Source organism: Haliotis rufescens, unplaced genomic scaffold (assembly GCF_023055435.1).
Source record: "Haliotis rufescens isolate VD_foot unplaced genomic scaffold, xgHalRufe1.0.p SCAF_17, whole genome shotgun sequence".
Classification (NCBI taxonomy): Eukaryota; Metazoa; Mollusca; class Gastropoda; order Lepetellida; family Haliotidae; genus Haliotis; species Haliotis rufescens.
The window spans coordinates 17,188,162-17,206,796 of NW_025963857.1; the positions used below are offsets into that span (position 1 = coordinate 17,188,162).

Genomic DNA, 18,635 nt, shown 5'->3' on the forward strand with positions numbered 1-18,635 from the left:
TGGGCACGTGCAAGGTGGAGAAATGTACTCTGTTTACTGACAAGTCCCGTTTCCTACTCACACGTGCTGATGGGCGCGCACGTGTCTACAGACGTCGGGGTGAAAGTTACGCCCCCGACTGTGAGCAGGTTGTCCCATTTGGCGGCGGGAGTGTCATGGTATAGGCCGGAATTCATCACGGTGGTAGGACGCCTCTCGTGCATGTGGCAGGTGCATTGACAGGTGTGCGTTACAGAGACTTGATCCTACAGCCTTACGTTCTTCCTCACGTCAACGTTCATGGCGGACAGTTCCAGCAGGACAACGCTCGACCGCATATTGCACGTGTTTGTCAGGACTTCTTAAAGCACAACAACATCCAGACACTACCTTGGCCAGCCCGGTCACCAGATTTGTCCCCGATTGAGCATCTGTGGGACGAGTTGGATCGACGCGTTCACAGAAGGAATCCACCGCCCCAAACACTTGATACACTTCAGCATGAATGGCAGCACATCCAACAGCGTGTTATTGACAACTTGATTGCATCTATGGGTCGTCGGTGTCAAGCGGTGATTGATGCACGTGGTGGGCACAACCGATACTGAAATTTTCTGCACCCCTGTGACATTAACTGTATCGTGGACGTGTGTCTGTCTAGGTGACACGATTAATGTTTTGAACATTGTGTACATTGATCTTCAAACAGTGTTTGAATTATGGTTTCTCTGTCCTTTTTTGAAACAATCGCATTATATTACATTTTGAAAGTCAGTGTCAAGTTTCTTTTTTTGAAGAGTATATTATATAATACTGTCACAACACGATGGACAGAGAACACATAGGTTGAAGCCAATGGGACATGAAGCCAATTAAACAGGATAAGTTTACATAGGTGTGGTGATTATTGCTTGATGAGTTCATAGTAGGCGGATGGGATGAAATAGACTTGATCTCTGTTGATTGATGGCTTGTGGCGGCGAATGTGGACTGCTTCTGTTAGTTTTCTTTAAGTGAAATCATGGACGTAGTCCCAGTTGATGTTGTGATTAGGACAGTTGCTGATATGGTTCGAGATGGCTGATTTACTGTCGGATTTAATGATGGAGGTTTTGTGCTCTTTCATTCTGGTGTTGATTGGGCGGGATGTTTCATCTCTTAAATAGCCAAAATGACTGTATACTCAGAAATGTAGCTAACTATGTGAAGGAAGCTCTAATATTGTACCCTTAGTGATGTTTTCAATGTAAATTGCCTCAATTGTGTGTTACTATATATAACTGAAATTTACTTGGGCCTGTGGACCCCATACAAATGTATACATACATACATACATACATACATACATACATACATACATACATACATACATACATACATACATACATACATACATACATACATACATACATACATACGATTTGATTATATACAAAATCAACCACAAAAACAGTAACGAACAGTCTCAATTGACGAGTTAAATGTGGAATTTACATTTTATAACGAATCATTTTCAAGAGAATAACAAACGGCAAGAAGCGATATTAACTCCTTTTTAGACATTATTACTTTGCCCAGTCAATGTGTAACTGGCGTAAAAGGAAGTCAACAGTTTGAGTACGGGCCAGACACTTACGATAAATGGAACACAAGCTCCTCACAGCGGCATCCCGTTCGCGGAGCTCTCTATACTATCGCGCTGTCACCGAGCGATGATACCGAGTTGTCACGCGCTGAGAAGGAGCTTCAGGGGAAGAGGTGAGGTGAAATTGGGTTTAACGTCGCGTCCAAGATTATTGCACTTATATAGCGACGTGCATGCACGTGTATGTGTGTGTGTGGCTGCTTGTACTAGTCCGGACTGATGCCGATTTATAGTGCTAGCTCACTGAGATACCATGCCGCAGTTTTAACATGAATACCCCACTCAGACACAGTATACTGACTCCGAGCCGACCAGTCCTTGTTTTAGCCCCTTAATGCCGAGCGCCAGACAGGGTAACAACAAGTACAATCTTTTAACGTCTTTTTGTATGACGCGGCCCGGGATCGAACCCTGGACCTTCCGCTCTCCGGGCGGACGCTCTACCACAAGACCACGGAGGCGGTTTCAGGGGAAGAGTTTGTATTTGTAAATTATACTCTTGTATGATAATAAATCTGTCAAAGTGTTATGTTCACTGCGGTTAAATATCAAGTGTTATGTTCACTGCAGTTAAATATTAAGTGTTATATTCACGGCAGTGATATATCAAGTGTTATGCTCGCACTACACCGAAAATATCACTCTTCTCAACTTCGGGAAAACTCTTTCACGCTGAAGTATATAATACATAGAGGATATTATCTCCTTTCCCCAGTCACGAGATGAGAAAAACATGATATTTCACTCGACACATGGAATATCCTATTTATTATATACTTTTTGTGTAGTTGTATAGTCTACCGGAATTATTTTTTTCCATTCCAAATGTAAAATCTTGAAACATAAATCTTATAACGTGTTCGGTTATATAAAATTTTGAGCTAGTATAACTCCGTTATACTATGACTAATTTCAAAACATAGGTATATTCAGAGACCATATACCGGTATATGGTCTCTGGTATTTTTCCTAATTGCCATACACCTCAATGTCGCAGCTGTTGTAGCATATTTATATAATTATGCAAAACCAGATGTAGAGCGCCCCAAAAGGCTTACATTAGGCCAATCTGTTCTGATTTCACGTTTACAAACAAGAGAAAGTCCGGTCACGTGATATGCAAATTAGCCTGTGGCAGTCATGCTAAGTCACCACTGCGCCGGTGTGTGATACCGTCCCTATTTGACGTTATTTTTAGACATTTGGGGATTCCCCTAAAGTAGTTCTGCGTCTCTCCAATCGATTGAAAATGTAACATTTCACACGACATACTGACGTTCATATGGAAATGAACGACAATTAGCTTGGTAATTAATGTTCATCTAGGCGAGATCACCCGTTACTGTCAATATTAACAAATGCTTAGAAAGGGTAGACTGTCACACGCCGGACACTGAATGAAACGTTGACAATATTATTTCAAGTTCTTCAAAACTGGTTCCATGAATGAGAAAACTTAAATATCGGTTAAGCATATCAAACTTGCAAGAATGAATCTTGTTTTTATCTGAACGACATTAGAATATGCCTCAGTTGTCAGGAACACAGTTGCTCTTCTTATAATGCTAATACATTAGAATAACTACAGCTTGGGACGGCTACAGTATTCTATTTTATGATATCACAAATTCGATTGCTTGATATCCCAAACTGAATTATTGATATCACAAAACTGAACTTATGATATAAAATAATTAAGACTTTTAGACATCACAAATTCGATTTAGTGATATCATAAAATATAGTTTTAGATATCACAAATCACATTTTTAGATATCACAAATTCATTATATTACATATAAACTTCTAGTTTGTGATATCAATAACTATTTTATGGCATCATTAATTCGAATTTGTGATATCAATAATTCATTTTGTGATATCAAAAAATAATATTTGAATCTGGATTAAATTGTAAAACGGTGCCTCATATGAACAGGATTAACCAAATGTTCTTCCCGTCGCAGCCTACCTCACAGAACTGGATGGCAGCCATTAGTGTATAGAAGGAAAGTCAAAAACTTGTAACTATGTTTGAACAAATTAATAAGTAATGCCCTTCATATGTAACCGATCTTATATCACAATCTATGTCACAGAACAATGGCCTTTTTGGACAACATTTTTAAGACCAACATATAAAACACGCACATCAAGAAATGAACTTCTCACACTACTGTAAGCAGTCTATAATGGTATACTGCGCCACCTCATCTCGCCTTACGTCTATTGCAAATACACTGAATACCTGTTCATCGGAGTTTGTCAACCATGGCAGCTTGTGCACTGGCATAATGTTAAGAATAAGGGATAACAAACAAATAAAACATAACAATACTTCTTCTTTAAACATCATTACAACGATTAGTAAAGTAAAAATATCATTTACAAGAACTTGACGGTAGTTTTATTGATATAAAAGTGTTTTCCACATGGAATATAATAAGATTTAAGTGATTTTTTTGGGACGCTGTATTCAGCAATATCCCAGCTATATGACGGCGATATGTAATATTAATCGAGTCTCGACCAGACAATCCAGTGATTGACATCATGAGCATCGATACATGCAACTAAGTCTGCAAGCCTGACCACCCGATCCTGTTAGTTGCCTCTTACGACCAACATACATGTAGGTTGCTGAGGATCTACATTCGTACCCGGAATACCCACGGCTTGATGATGATGATGATGATTGATGATTGATGATGGCGATGATGATGATTGATGATTGATGATGATGATGATGATGTTGTTGTTGTTGATTGATGATGATGATGATGATGATGATGATGATGATGATGATGTTGTTGATTGATGATGATGATGATGATGATGATGATGATGATGATGATGATGTGTTCTCTCTTCTCAAGAATAGGTTGTTGAAGTGTTAGCTTCTCACGCCTAGGACATGGGTACAACGCGTGAAACCCTTTCGCAGCAAAAACGCCGTGATATTGATGGGCAATACATGTATATATCTCGTGTTGATATATTTCACAACAACGTCTAGGGTGAAATTCAAGATCTAAAAGCCTACTCACTCGTAAACAAAAGCTGATGAAGATATACATTGTGTTATTTAATTAAAGTGTGTGTTGATACGCCCGCGTGGTTACTCTTAAAGGGTTTTATTTTTTCAACATTTCCGCAAAGCTTCACATTGCAGGTGGCAGCGACTGTCAGGCAGATGTACTTTCTAAGAACAAAACTTAATGAAACGTGAATTTTCTGCGCTCAAAGCCGCATTGAATGCTGACCTTTAAAAAATGTATGCTTCAAACTGTTGAAAAAGATGAAATTGTCAGCTACAAAATGTTCTAAATTTGTTATGGAAAATTAATTGTCAAATGACTGAAATATTTTTGCATTTGGTGATGTGCCTAAGTAAAAATTTTAGTCATTAACACATTGACTGAAACATCTGTTGAGGCATACAAAGGGAGATAACTCCTGTTGGTATATGTGGTTGAGGGGCCGGCTCAAAAGTTCTATGTCGGATAAAATAAAATAAAACTATATCCTTAAATTTGTGACACAATTATGAATATACTGACTTCCCCAAAGCGATTTTCTTTCTTACATGTATGCCATCTAGTTTCACCTACGTTAGTGAATCTTTTCATTTAAAGTTTACATATGACGATTAGAGCTGCTGTGTACTGACTTTGACTGTATTAACCGTTTAAATGAAAACCATGGCTAGTGGATGAAAGCATGAGCACCGATCCACGTCATCGCGGTATGGGGACTTCCGGAATTCATGCTGAGTTGTATAGTTAGTAAAAGGTACTTACTTATCGTAAGTGGGTTTGGATCTTAAGGGCGTTTTGAACAGTATTTCAGTTATATCATAGCGTGTCAGCTTGATGTGGGAGTATTTCAGTTATGTCACGGCGTGTCAGTTTGATGTGTGAAGAAAGCCCGGAACGCATATCTCAGACGCTTACCACTTTGGTGAAACCCAACAGCACGGGTACGGTGCTGACAGTCCTGGAAATAAAGTCGTGGCGAATCTGACATTCGCATCCACGATCATAGGTTCCTGACACATCCAAGGGACGCAACTCTGCACTCCGAAATTCGTCTGCTTAGGCGCCTGGGCCACCCGTGCCTTCTCTTATGTTGTGGGTTTTGTTGAAAACTCCAAATGAGTGAATAAGTATTACGACATTCCTACTGAGCCATTACAGACGAACTCTGTTCCATGTTAGTTCCGACCGCCTCCTTTGTCTAGTGGTAGAGCGTCCGCCCAGAGAGCGGAGGTCCTGGGTTCGATCCCCGGACGCGTCATACCAAAAGACGTTAAAAGATGGTACTTGTTGTTACCCTGACTGGCGCTCGGCATTAAGGGGCTAAAACAAGGACTGGTCGGCTCGGAGTTAGTATACTGTGTCTGAGTGGGGTATTCATGTTAAATTGTGGCGGTCGGGTAGCCTTGTGGTTAAAGAGTTCGCTCGTCACGCCGAAGACCCGGGTTCGATTCCTGACATGGGTACAATGTGTGAAGCCCATTTCTGGTGTCCCCCGCGTTGATCTACCTGGAATATTGCTAAAAGCGGCGTAAAACCATACTCACTCACTCATGTTAAACCGCGGCATAGTATCTCAGTTAGCTAGCACTATAAATTGGCATCAGTCCGGGCTAGTACAAGCAGCCATAGACACATACACGTGCATGCACGTCGCTATATAAGTGCAATAATCTTGGGTGCGACGTTAAACCCAATTTCACCTCACCTCACCTCACCTCACCTCACCTCACCTCACCTCACCATATTAGTTCCCAGCTTAAACTGGCAGCAAAATAAAGTATGCATTGCAAATTGAATTGGACCTAAAAATAACAAACGTTAGCAAAACGTCACTATGCTGAAAACAGTTTACGAAAAACTGCTAACTTCAGGCCCAAAACACAGCCATGATTCCCTGTATCAAATACATCACCATCGAATAACCATTTCCTGTTTGTTTCTTTTTTGCCACCATCAAACATGGGTGTATATTTTCTTTTTCCGGTAGGGTTAGCTCCAGAGGTTTATACACCATATTGTGTGTAACAGCTGAATTATTATGTTAACTGCCAGGACTCGGTTGTGTCAAAACTTCATTAGCTAATGGAAATATTGAACCGTAATGGTTCATAAATGTATTTCATTAGTTAATGGCGGCATAAACGTCGGTGGTACACAGCTGTCATTGAAATATAAATATACTAGGTCCGTTAGTGTAAGATGCCCGATAACGTGTCCTTAAATTAGGGCATCCCTATAATGTTTACACAGTTCCTTTTTCGTAAACAGTCCCGTGAAGATTCCGGGTTAGAATTGGCCTTCAGCAACCCATGCTTGTAAGAGGCAACTAACGGGATTGTCACTGGAGTGTCTGGTCCAGACTTGATTATTTACAGACCGCCGTCATACAGCTGGAGTGCGGTTTTAAACAACAAACAAACAAAACAAATCTTAAGCAAACAATCATTTTCTCGTTCCTGCCATCTGCCCAGTGACTTGAGTCATAGCAGTACTGTCGACTCGAAGGTTTTGTAAGTCCTAACTGACAATTATTCTACTTCTCACGTTTGTTTCGACGTACTTCATGTGTTTTGGAGGTTGTGTGGTGGTGGTGGTGGTGGCGGTAGTATAAACTTGCTTAGTAATGATACCTGATACTGATCGACATGCGGAATATGACAACCTCGGGCGATGAAGATATGGGTCGGCTGTATCTTGGGGTACGGGTGGCGAAGTCGTCAAGCTGCCGTGTAGAGTTGCTTCCATCAGACCTTCAAGAGGCCTCTCATCATGGGTTCGAATCCCAGACGTGATACGAACCTGCGCGAATTCAGCGCCAAACCCGTGCTCGTGGATTTTGTCAAAGTGCTAAACGTCTTAGACCTGCATCACGACTCTACTCCCAAACGAAATGACAGTGTCACTCTTTTGTAGTGAATGAGGGAGTGAGAATGGTTTAACCCGGCTTTGAGCAATATACCAGTAATATCAAGGAGGGCGACACAAGAAATGGGCTTCACGCCCATGTTGTATTTGAACACGGGTCTTTAGTGTGACGAGCGAACGCTTCAGCCACTAGGCAACCCCAACGCCCCACTCTCTTCTATATCTGAGTTAAATCCTATTCGCTCGCTCATTCTACACAGCATCTATTTCTGTTTGTTTGTTGTTTAACGCCACACTCGGTCGGTCTGTAGATAATCGAATCTGGTCCAGACAATACAGTGACTGACATGAGCATTAATCTTCGCAATTTGGAATACGGTGACACGCATCAACGAAGTCATCGTGCCTGACCACCCGATCCCGTTAGACGCCTCTTACGACCCCTTTAGGTTGCTGAGGGGCGGTCGGGTAGCCTTGTGGTTAAAGCGTTCGCTCGTCACGCCGAAGACCCGGGTTCGATTCCCGACATGGGTACAATGCGTGAAGCCCATTTCTTGTGTCCCCCGCCGTGATATTGCTGGAATAGTGCTAAAAGCGGCGTTAAAGCATACTCACTCACTCTAGGTTGCTGCATGAAGACCAGGATCTTCACTGGGGAGACAGCTTCTATACAGCAGACCTCTATGTAAACCCAGCAACTGCTGCCCACAATAATATGGATGGAACCAGGGATGTCAAACAAGCGACTAGCGTGTCGTGCATGTTACAATTTGTATTGTCAAAGACAGCCTCCGTGGTCTGGTAGATAGAGCGTCTGTCAGGAGAGCGGAAGATCGGTGGTTCGACCCCCGGCAATATTCCAGCTATATGACGGCGGTCTGTAAATATTCGAGTCTGGACCTGACAATCCAGTGATTGATATCATGAGCATCGAAACCACGCAATTAGGACACGATGACATGCATCAACCAAGTCAGCAAGCCTGACCTTCCGATCCCGTTAGTCGCCTCTGACGAGAAGCAAAGTCGCCTATAACGACAAGAACGGGTTGCTGAAGACCTATTCTAACCAGGACCTTCATGGTTCGTTGGCAATTGTTGTTTTGCCTATATGTAGTTACGCCACTGTATAAGAAACAGGTTTTATCTGGAACTATATTGACTGTCGTCTTTGTCCGATCTGACACATCACTTACCTTCTGACGTAATATATATTAATGCGCATATTCCAGTAAAACCTGCAATATTAACGCGTTCGGTTCCCTGACACATTAATGCCATTCTATACTAAAATCAGTGGCTATTGGAATTATGTCGTCGCACTTGTTTTGCATTGAAGCTCAGTCATTCACCACTGTACACACAATATCGATTTTCATAACACATACATGAATATAGATTTTTATCTTATAATGGGTAGGTTTCTCGGCAGGATAAAGCCAACGGATAAAAACGCTATTCGTTTGGGTCATATACGGATAGAGATGCAAATATCAAAGGTCAAGTAGGGACTACTTTCAGTGTTTACAAACAAACATGGCGTCGCTATTGTCATTCGTCGATCGAGTCAGAATTAGCCATCGGTATTCTGGAGAAACTACTGGGATAATTGCTATCGTTATTAAAAGAATAGTTTCATATACTGAAAATCAGTGTCTAACTGTGACGTAGCTAAGATTTTGCAACTTTGGGCGTAACAATTTAGCGAGGACGCTAGCCTAGAATGATCAGTTTCCATATAATGTGCTTGTAGACCTCTTCGGCTTGGAACCTTTTCCCCAAATTAAAACGTCTCAAAGACTAGGGTTGGAATAGTTTCCCTTTGATAAAGGACAGTTACTCGAGCGGACAGAAAAATGGATTGCCGTTTGTTTATTTGTGTGTTGTTTAACGCCGCACTCAGCAATATTCCAGCTATATGACTGCAGTCTGTAAATATACGAATCTGGACCAGACAATCCAGTGATTGACATCCAGTAATTGATTGAGCATCCATCCACGCAATATTGGAATACGATGACATGCATCCCGTTAGGCCTAGTTGCCTCTTACGACAAGCATAATCGCCTTTTACGGCAAGAATGGGTTGCTGAAGACCTATTCTACCCCGGATCTTCATGGTCCGTAGGCAATTGTTGTTTTGCCTATATGTAGTTACGCCACTGTATAAGAAACAGGTTTTAGCTGGAACTATTGACTGTCGTCTTTGTCCGATCTGACACATCACTAACCTTCTGACGTGATATATATTAATGCGCATATTCCAGTAAAACCTGCAATATCAAGGCGTTCGGTTCCGATTTCAATTCAACGCGGTTAAATCTACAGGTAACCTAGCTCTACATTGAAAAGACAGTATGTTTATCTCCTTATTACAAACTACGAGTTTTTTTGCGAATTTATTTATTATTATTATATTATAGATTTTCTATCTACGCTGTGTGCACATAATAATAGTTCATGAATACTAATACGTTATTCATATGCTACGATACAAATCTCTTGTTCAGTAGACAGGTAGACGCCAGGAGATACTTCTCTACTCCCATTTTATATCCAGATATAGATTATGCAGACAGAACAGGTATTACTCCTGATGCACTGAGTTCGGCGGGCATTGAAGCGAGTGACCGCGCTGTAGCATTCGGAAACACCAGTTCGTAACTGGCGGAAATTACCGATGGTAGCCGAACGCCTCTCGCTCGGAGTACACGTGGGTTAGACCCGGCAATGAATGTGATGGGTTCGACAGATACACAGTCGGTTGGAAACCATCAGAAGTGATACAGGACCTCAAGATGCCTCCGATAGGCAGTGGTCAGGAGGGCCAGCTTTTGGATGCGGTGGACGACAATAAACAACCAAACGGACAGTCGTCAACACCAGCAGGAGATCAACCAAACACTGTTGTTGAGTTAAAAAAGAGGATCACGTTGTGGAATGGAGTGGCGATCATTGTCGGATCTATCATAGGCTCGGGTATATTTGTCAGCCCTAAAGGTGTATTGAAACATACAGGATCGGTAAGTTATATTTAAGTTTATGTTTCCTTTGTTTATGAAGAGAACGTTGTGTGATCTGTAGAGTAACCTGTCACATATGTTACAACTGTCAAGAGGACCGGTAGACTCAATATTGTAAACAAGACTTGCCATTGATCACGATGATGCAATACACACGTAATGATCACACGAACATGCTGTATGCCCAAAATGAAGGGACAAACAAACCATATGTGAATGGCAGTGATCACATCTTTAGTTGTGGACAGATTTATGATTAAGAATAAGAAATCGTGCTTTGGCACATTTTTTGTGGACGGGATTTGTTTCCTGAATCTTGGAGGGTTTTTTCCCCAACTCATTTTTGATAGAATTGGGGATCTGCAAAGAGAGGTTCATAGAGAAACTACATCTACCTTCACATTTTTATGTGTATTTCACAATTATTTGTATCATCATTCGTTGTTGTGATTATGATTATTATTATTATTGTTCAATATTAATATTATTATTATTCTAAACATGCAAATTCGAGAGACATAGCTTCACAAACAGAAAGCATTCATTTACTAAAATGTCATAATAATTATATGCATAGTATTAATTTCACATATGAATAAAAATTCCTACCCCATGTAAGCGCTTCATATTGTCTAAAGACATAAATTAGATACAAGTATGTCTTGACTGGAGCATGTGGAGGGACTAAGACAATTATTACGAAAGTTTTTCACATGTAAAAACCTGCTTCAAATTTTGCCTGGGTTAGGACAACCCAATACTAAGTTGACTAACCCTACATAAATGACTTTTTAATACCATATTTCCTCGATTCCAAGACCTTGAATAAGCACAGGGATCTCAATTAAATGCCAGAATTTTTATGCAGAAGAGTTCTCCAAATTAATGTCTTTGTGGTTAAATGGCAGGGCTAAAGAGTGTCTGAATGAACTATATGTCTGGGCTCCGTTCCACAAAGCGATCGCAGAACTCCCATACTTTAACTTAGGCTTAAGATAGTCGTAGCACTAAGATCGCTTTGTGGAACGGGCCACTGGGCATTTATTGGAGGAAGTACAGTACCTCTAGCCAACGGTTATGGGTTTTAGAAAATAAAATATTTGAGGCAAGGTTATATGCGCAGAAGTTTTACCAATTTAGGGAACAAGCTAGTTTAAAAGTCATTAATTATTTGATCTTTATCAGCATCTATATATGTCTATGATTACTTTAAATTATATAATGACAATACCTTCATTTCACTTGAGGCACCCAATAAATACAGAAAAGGTTGGAGTTGATAAAAGATGGAACTTGTTGTTACCTTGCCTGACGCTCTTCATCATGTTCATTAGGTGACAAAACAAGAACTAGCCGTCTCGGAGTCAGTGTACTTTGACTGAGTGGCGTATCCATATTACACTGCAACTTCGTATCTCAGCAGGCTTGCACTATGAAACCGGGAATTAGTTCACAACATCAAACTCCATTTCACACCACATGTAAGGGACTTGTTGTTTATAGGGAGGGTCTTTAGAACACATGTTTAGGGGATAGTTAGGCGAATAAACGTAAGCTTTGTGGGGAGTTATGGTTAAAAAAACCCAGTAATTTCTTGAAGTTTTGTCCAGTAGTCAATGGTAGAACTTGCCGAGTATTCATTGGATTTAGGAATGTGCTTCTATTGCAAATGTGTTTTTGGTCTATCAAAAAATGTGTTTGGTTCCTATTACCATGATTACGTGGAAAAATAAAAGAGGGTAGGTAGGAAAATTATTTTATTTTTTTCAAATATTTTACATGGCACAGAGCTCCAGATAAGCTTTTGTTGTTGTGGTTATTTTACCCATGCATTTTAAAATCATTGGGTATCAGTAATTCTATCTGGGTATTCAAATTTCTGTTACCCGCTAGCTTTTACACATGTGGGTATTTAAGTTAAATATTTAAAAACACTATTCATCTAGTCCCTGCAAACTGGTGTTGTGTGGGTTCGAGGGCTTTATAGCACTCAAAAATACCACGATACTTCCACAAGAAAGTGTGATGGCAAATGATCATGATGTAACTGTCATCGTGGAGTTTGGCAAGGTTGACGGAATGTCCGTTTATAATTTCAAAATAAGTTGCTGATTTGCTAATCGAATACGCAGGGTTACTTCACCATATTTTGATACGCACAAGTTTCATTTTTGTAGTGTATCTGTAATGTTCGTTGCATATTTGATAGGCTTGGATTTTATTTTACTGCATATTTCAGCATTTCTGATGCATATTTTACGCAGATACGCAGCTTATCTGGACCTCTGTGGCATATCTATCACTTCAAGTCTCTTGTTGTTGCATGGGTGACAACAAAAACCTTTTCCACCAACATGTCAGATAAGCAATCAATCTTTATTTAAACAGGGTAAAAAGAATTTAATGAAAGTTGAAAACATATTGTCAGCACTGAACAAAATTATGAAAATTACATCAAGATAGGGTCGGGGGATTGCCTTATTTATTAAATCTGAGTAAAATTAGGAAGGATCGGGGGATAAATGTAGGCAGGCTCGAGTAACTGGAACAAGGCATATTTTTTATATGCCTTACTTAATGGCATTGTCGTGACACTTATCATACTCATGAACCGACATGTGAACTGCACATATGTCCACACAAACAAACGGCATTGAGGCCACATCTAGCATGTATGCAGCTTTGAGAAAGGTTCATTTTCTAGGACATTGACTGACTGATTGTCATTTTAAATGTCCTAAAGAAAAATTTCACTGTTGGTCAGGGATAGCAAAATATGATTCAGGGTTTTACATGACACATATTTGTGAGACCAGTACGCACAAATGTAGAGAATGGAGGCAGAAAAAAATATTCTGAGTACCTTGGGACGTACAATAATATTCTGCGTACCTACAGCGCATCAAGAGCAGTTATGGATGTCTGTTATTTCATCCATCAATCATGGCCACTGTCCACATGATCATTTAGGCTAATTATCTAAACGTTCTGTACACTACACCTTTTCATTACTTTACAGGACCCTCATATTGTCTGCAAGGACCCTTAAAATTAAGTATTGGGGGTACCCCGGACCCCCACATTTGTAAGTCAAGGTAAAACCCTGATGATACTTTCCTAAGGTTGGAGCAGCGTGTTTGTCCGACAGTATACATGGTAAAGACTTGCCAGCATATGTCTGTACTACTCGGTGTTGTGTAAGCAACTTGACAAGATAACTAGATGTGCTATTGCCCTGGATTTTTGTGCAAAGTCATGAAAGGTGATATGTAGAGAATAAATATTTTTACTTTTTTCAACAAATCTTGATATATTTGAGCTTTGTTGCCACAAGGATGAGATTCTGTTTTTCATCAAGTCATTCATCCAACTTGTTCTGTTTGTTTACAGTAATAACCAGTGTCATGAATGTAATTATACTGAACAAAAACAGTTAGGGATCATGAATATTTTTGGGGGTTGTTTTTTAAGTTAAGATTATTTTGTTAAGTAGAGATCAAATACTGTTTCAGTGGCAGAGAGATTAGTGATGTCATTTGATTGTAACATCATGGTAACTGATGTTGTCACAATGGTCTGCACAGCATTGTAATGCAATTTAATTGTGGTGTTATCTCCCCCCAAAATATCTCCTCTGGGAGCCAGTTTTGTGTGATCAACTTTTGACTCAACTTGAATTTTCAAAACACTGTACTAGAACAAGCTGTGCTAAAAAAAAACTAAAATTTGGAACATTGTTTCTTTGTATCTGTCAATAAATACCAAAATAAGAAGCTCAATTTTAGTAGCCCTGACAAATTTATGACATTGGGCCACTGGGTATATTATTGGAAACTGTCCCACCTAAGATTAAATGATGGGAACCAAAAACGGTCAATGATCAGTGATGTCAGACAAGAGGAATAGCACTAGGTAGAATGGAGAATATCTATGTTATTCCCAACAATGTCATCTTGTGTTCCAGGGCAAGGAAATGCCATGCAAACTTGCATCCGTTAGTTGTGCCAGGATTCAAAATTCATGTGTTTGAATCCCAGATTTTCCCTAATCATGATCCTTGGTTTGTTAGAACTTATCCAGTCTTGGGGGTGTTTCAAAAGTGGTAAAACCTCTTGACGCCTGCATCACTTCTGGCATTCCTCCCACATCAAGCTGACAAACAGTGAGGTAATCCAATACTATTAAGTGTAAGCCCCACTCACTCACTCATTCATACAATGTCAAGAGGTTGTATATGTTCTACTGGCAACGAGTACAGATGAAGGTAATTCACTTGCCCTGTTTTCATTCTTGAGTAATGTTCATTGCAAGCACAGACTCTTTCCCACAATGATTCCTCCACATGTTTTATTGGTGCCTCATCTCATTATTATCATCACCAGAGAAGGGGGTCACGGGTGGCCAAGTGATCTAAGGTGCTGAATTTTCTGTGCAGAGTTATGTCCCTTTGACACACCAGAAACCTGTAATCATGAGTTCGAATCCCATTGCATCCGGATTATGTTTTTAGTAGGGCTGGGACGAGTCCAACGTTAGCACCCAGGTGACCTGTGAAGATCCGGTGTAGAATGTAGAATAGGTCTTCAGCAACCCATGCTTGCTGTGAAAGGCGACTATGCTTGTCGTAAAAGGCAACTGATGGGATCGCATGGTCAGGCTCGCTGGCTTGGTTTATTTATGTCATTGGTCCCAATTGATCGATGCTCATGATATTAATCACTGGATTGTCTGGTCCAGACTCGATTATTTACAGACCGCCATCATATAGCTTGAATATTGCGGAATGCGGTGCAGAATGCGTGCATAGTAAGAAAGAAATGCGAACATTAGCATTAGTGACTTGTAGTCTAACCATAGAGTTTTAGATAATTGGTGTTACTAAACAATATATCACGTGACTAACCACGGGTCCGGGTAGTCTTGTGGGTACCTGGGTCCTGGTCAGTACCCACCCGACCCTGGTACCAGAGTTACCTGTCCAAGCCCAAGTTTCTAGGTTTGTTAGCACCACAAGGACTGGTCTGCTCAGGTCAGTACACTGTGTCTGAGTGAAGTATCCATGTTAAACTGCAGCATGGTATCTCCGTGGGCAAGTACTATGAGCCTCTACCCTCACCTTGAAAACAAATGGTATTATTTCCCACCAGAGGATTAACACTGTATGTTCTCCAAAGTATTGTCACATTAATACTTGTCATGAATTTCTTTAGGCGAAGGTGAACTTCGTGAACTACAGGTACTCATTGTTTACTGCATGCATCTGCATTGCCACCTGCAGTTGTTGCAAAGCAAGTAAGAATAATGACTTCTTCATGCTTGACTGGGTGAGTGGTCATGTGGTCAAAAAGGTTTTAAGAACCCATGCATTTGCCATATTTGACTAGCTTTGCGGGCATGATTTATACTACTCAAAAGTTGAGGGACTCTTGTTGTTTCAGATACTGAACAAAAGTGTTAAGGGTCATGAACATTTTTGGGGATGTTTTTTTGTAGTGAAGACTGAGCACACAATTTCATAAAATATTCCAAAAGAATATTCATGATCCCTTACTTATTCCCTGCTCAGTATGTTGCTATAGTCAGTCTGTCAGCATTACCTGGAGTCATATGAAAACATGGGTGTTTTTTTACTTCTTTTGAGTCGTGTATCACAAAGTTTTTATGAAAGTTGCATCAGCATCCAGCAAGGCATTTTGGGTAAAGATTATTTCTTTGAGCAGGATTGGTTTGTTGTTTTACGCCGCACTCAGCAATATTCGATCTATATGACGGTGGTCTGTAAATAATCGAGTCCCGACCAGACAATCTAGTGATTTACATCATGAACATCGATCCACGCAATTGGGATCGATGACATGTATCAACCAAGTCAGCGAGTCTGACCACCCGATCCCATTAGTCGCCTTTTACAGCAAGCATGGGTTGCTGAAGACCTATTCTACCCCGAATCTTCACGGGTTCTTTGAGCGGGAACCTAAGTGATCATAGCTGAACTACAGTTGTGGAAGCTCCCATGCTTTAGCATAGACTTACAGTCAGAGGATAACAGTAACACTTGGATTGCTCTCACCGCATGATTCTGACGTCGTGGTACTGAAGGACTTGTTTTAGGCCAGGCTTTTAATCAGTCTTGATTGGTGGATTTTTGTGTGAAAGTATTTTGTCTTGTTCTTCGGAAAGTTAATGTGTTGCCATATATGTGGGGATAGAAATTAGCACTAGTCCTATAGTCCTTGACAAACTGTCCTATAGTTAAGGTGTCATAAGTTCTTTAAATGGCATTTACAAGTTGGTATAATGAGTGTGAGTGAGTTTGGTTTAACGTCGCTTTTAACATGAACAGTATTCCAGTTATATCGCGGCATGTCAGCTTAGTGTGGGAGGAAAGCCCGAAGTGATGCAGGTCTCATACGTTTACCACTTCGGTGAAACCCACGAGCACGGGTATGGTGCTGACAAACCTAGAAAAATAATCGGGGCAAACCTGGATTCGAACCCACAATCATAAGGTTTCTGGCATGCCCAAGGGACGCAACTCTGCCTACGAATCGTGGTGCCTTAGACGACTGGGCCACCCATGCCCCCTGGTATAATGAACAAGGGAGATAATTCTATTGATAAGTTCTTTAATGCAATGAATGTGTAGATACTAACACTGTATATATTATAAAGCATGTAATATACCACATAAAAATTGAGCAGATTGATCTTATCCATTTTTCATGTTTTTCTTTAGTATCACCTTGCGAATACTAGTTATGTGCAACAAGTTTCAATATCTTTGTCATTGATGATTACTGCAATAATATTTGAAACTCGAACCCTTTAAATCTGTAATTCCGAACAGCTTGGTTATGACAAGGACTCCCTGACTTTCATGCCTAATTTGGACTACTGAGCGTGATGTGCATGTTTGACAGGTGAAGGTAGACACACTCACAGATGTTGTCTTAAACGCGCTCACATCACGGAGAAAGGATCAGCTTCAAGCCTGTTTCAATAATTCACGCACAATTTTGATGATGCAACACCAGGCAAGGAGGATGACTCACAGTGCTGACACCTGAACTATTTACTCTTTAAATTTGAAATTCAAAAGAAAGAATCACGCAAATGAGGAAACATTACTTAAGTGAACAAAGTGGCTGATGCAATATTGGCAATTAGTGATGAAATGACATGTATTTTTAAATTTTATTGTGGACATTTTGACAAGAAGCATTGACTTTTATTGATTGAGTTTGTCTGAAATTTGTTCAGTCAATCTTGGGGGACATAAAAGAAACGTCTCTGTATTGAATTGCACCTTAATTTCAACCACCATTCCCCCAGTGTCTGTTGTGTCTAGCCCAGTGAGAACATTGTTGCATGTTGTGAGTTCTTTGAGTGGCATTTAGAAGTTGGAATGGTAACTAAGACAAAATTGTTATGGATGAGCAACTTCTTTATTACAATTGGGCGACGATTCGGTGTAGATTCTAACTTCATTTGCTTGATAACGGTGTTAGAATCTACATCGAAACGTCGCCCAATTGTAATAAAGAAGTTGCTCTTCCATAACAATTTTGTCTTAGTTATGTTGTGAGTTGTGGCGAGTATGGACTATGATGCAATACTTGATTTTAATATTTGGGAAATAAATCTTTAATCAACACCAAGGTGTCTGGTATGTCAAGGTCTATGTGAAGATTGTCTGATGTTGTGAATTGTGGAGGGTATGATGCAAGACTTGATTATATTATTTTGGAAATAAATTCTTAATTAATACCAAGATGTCTGGTATGTCAAGGTCTATGTGAAAATTGTCTGATGTTGTGAATTGTGGAGGGTATGATGCAAGACTTGATTATATTATGTGGGAAATAAATCCTTAATTAAAACCAAGGTGTCTGGTATGTCAAGGTCTATGTGAAGATTGTCTGATGTTGTGAATTGTGGAGGGTATGATGCAAGACTTGATTATATTATGTGGGAAATAAATCCTTAATTAAAACCAAGGTGTCTGGTTTGTCTCACCAAGCCTGAAAATTGTCTGAGGGGTTGAGTTGTGGAGATGATGATGATGCAATACTTGATTTATATGGGA

At 40.1% G+C, this 18,635-nt stretch overlaps 1 protein-coding gene across 1 annotated transcript in view; it reads left to right on the forward strand.

The window, feature by feature from the left end:
- Positions 1 to 9,820: 9,820 nt before the first annotated feature.
- LOC124137961 (Y+L amino acid transporter 2-like) overlaps positions 9,821 to 18,635 on the forward strand; it is a 56,709-nt gene continuing 47,894 nt past the window's right edge. The window contains exon 1 of the mRNA XM_048397651.1: positions 9,821 to 10,549. Within this exon, the coding sequence (XP_048253608.1) occupies positions 10,325 to 10,549 (225 nt within the window). The 5' untranslated portion in view covers positions 9,821 to 10,324. The remainder of the gene's footprint in view (positions 10,550 to 18,635) is intronic.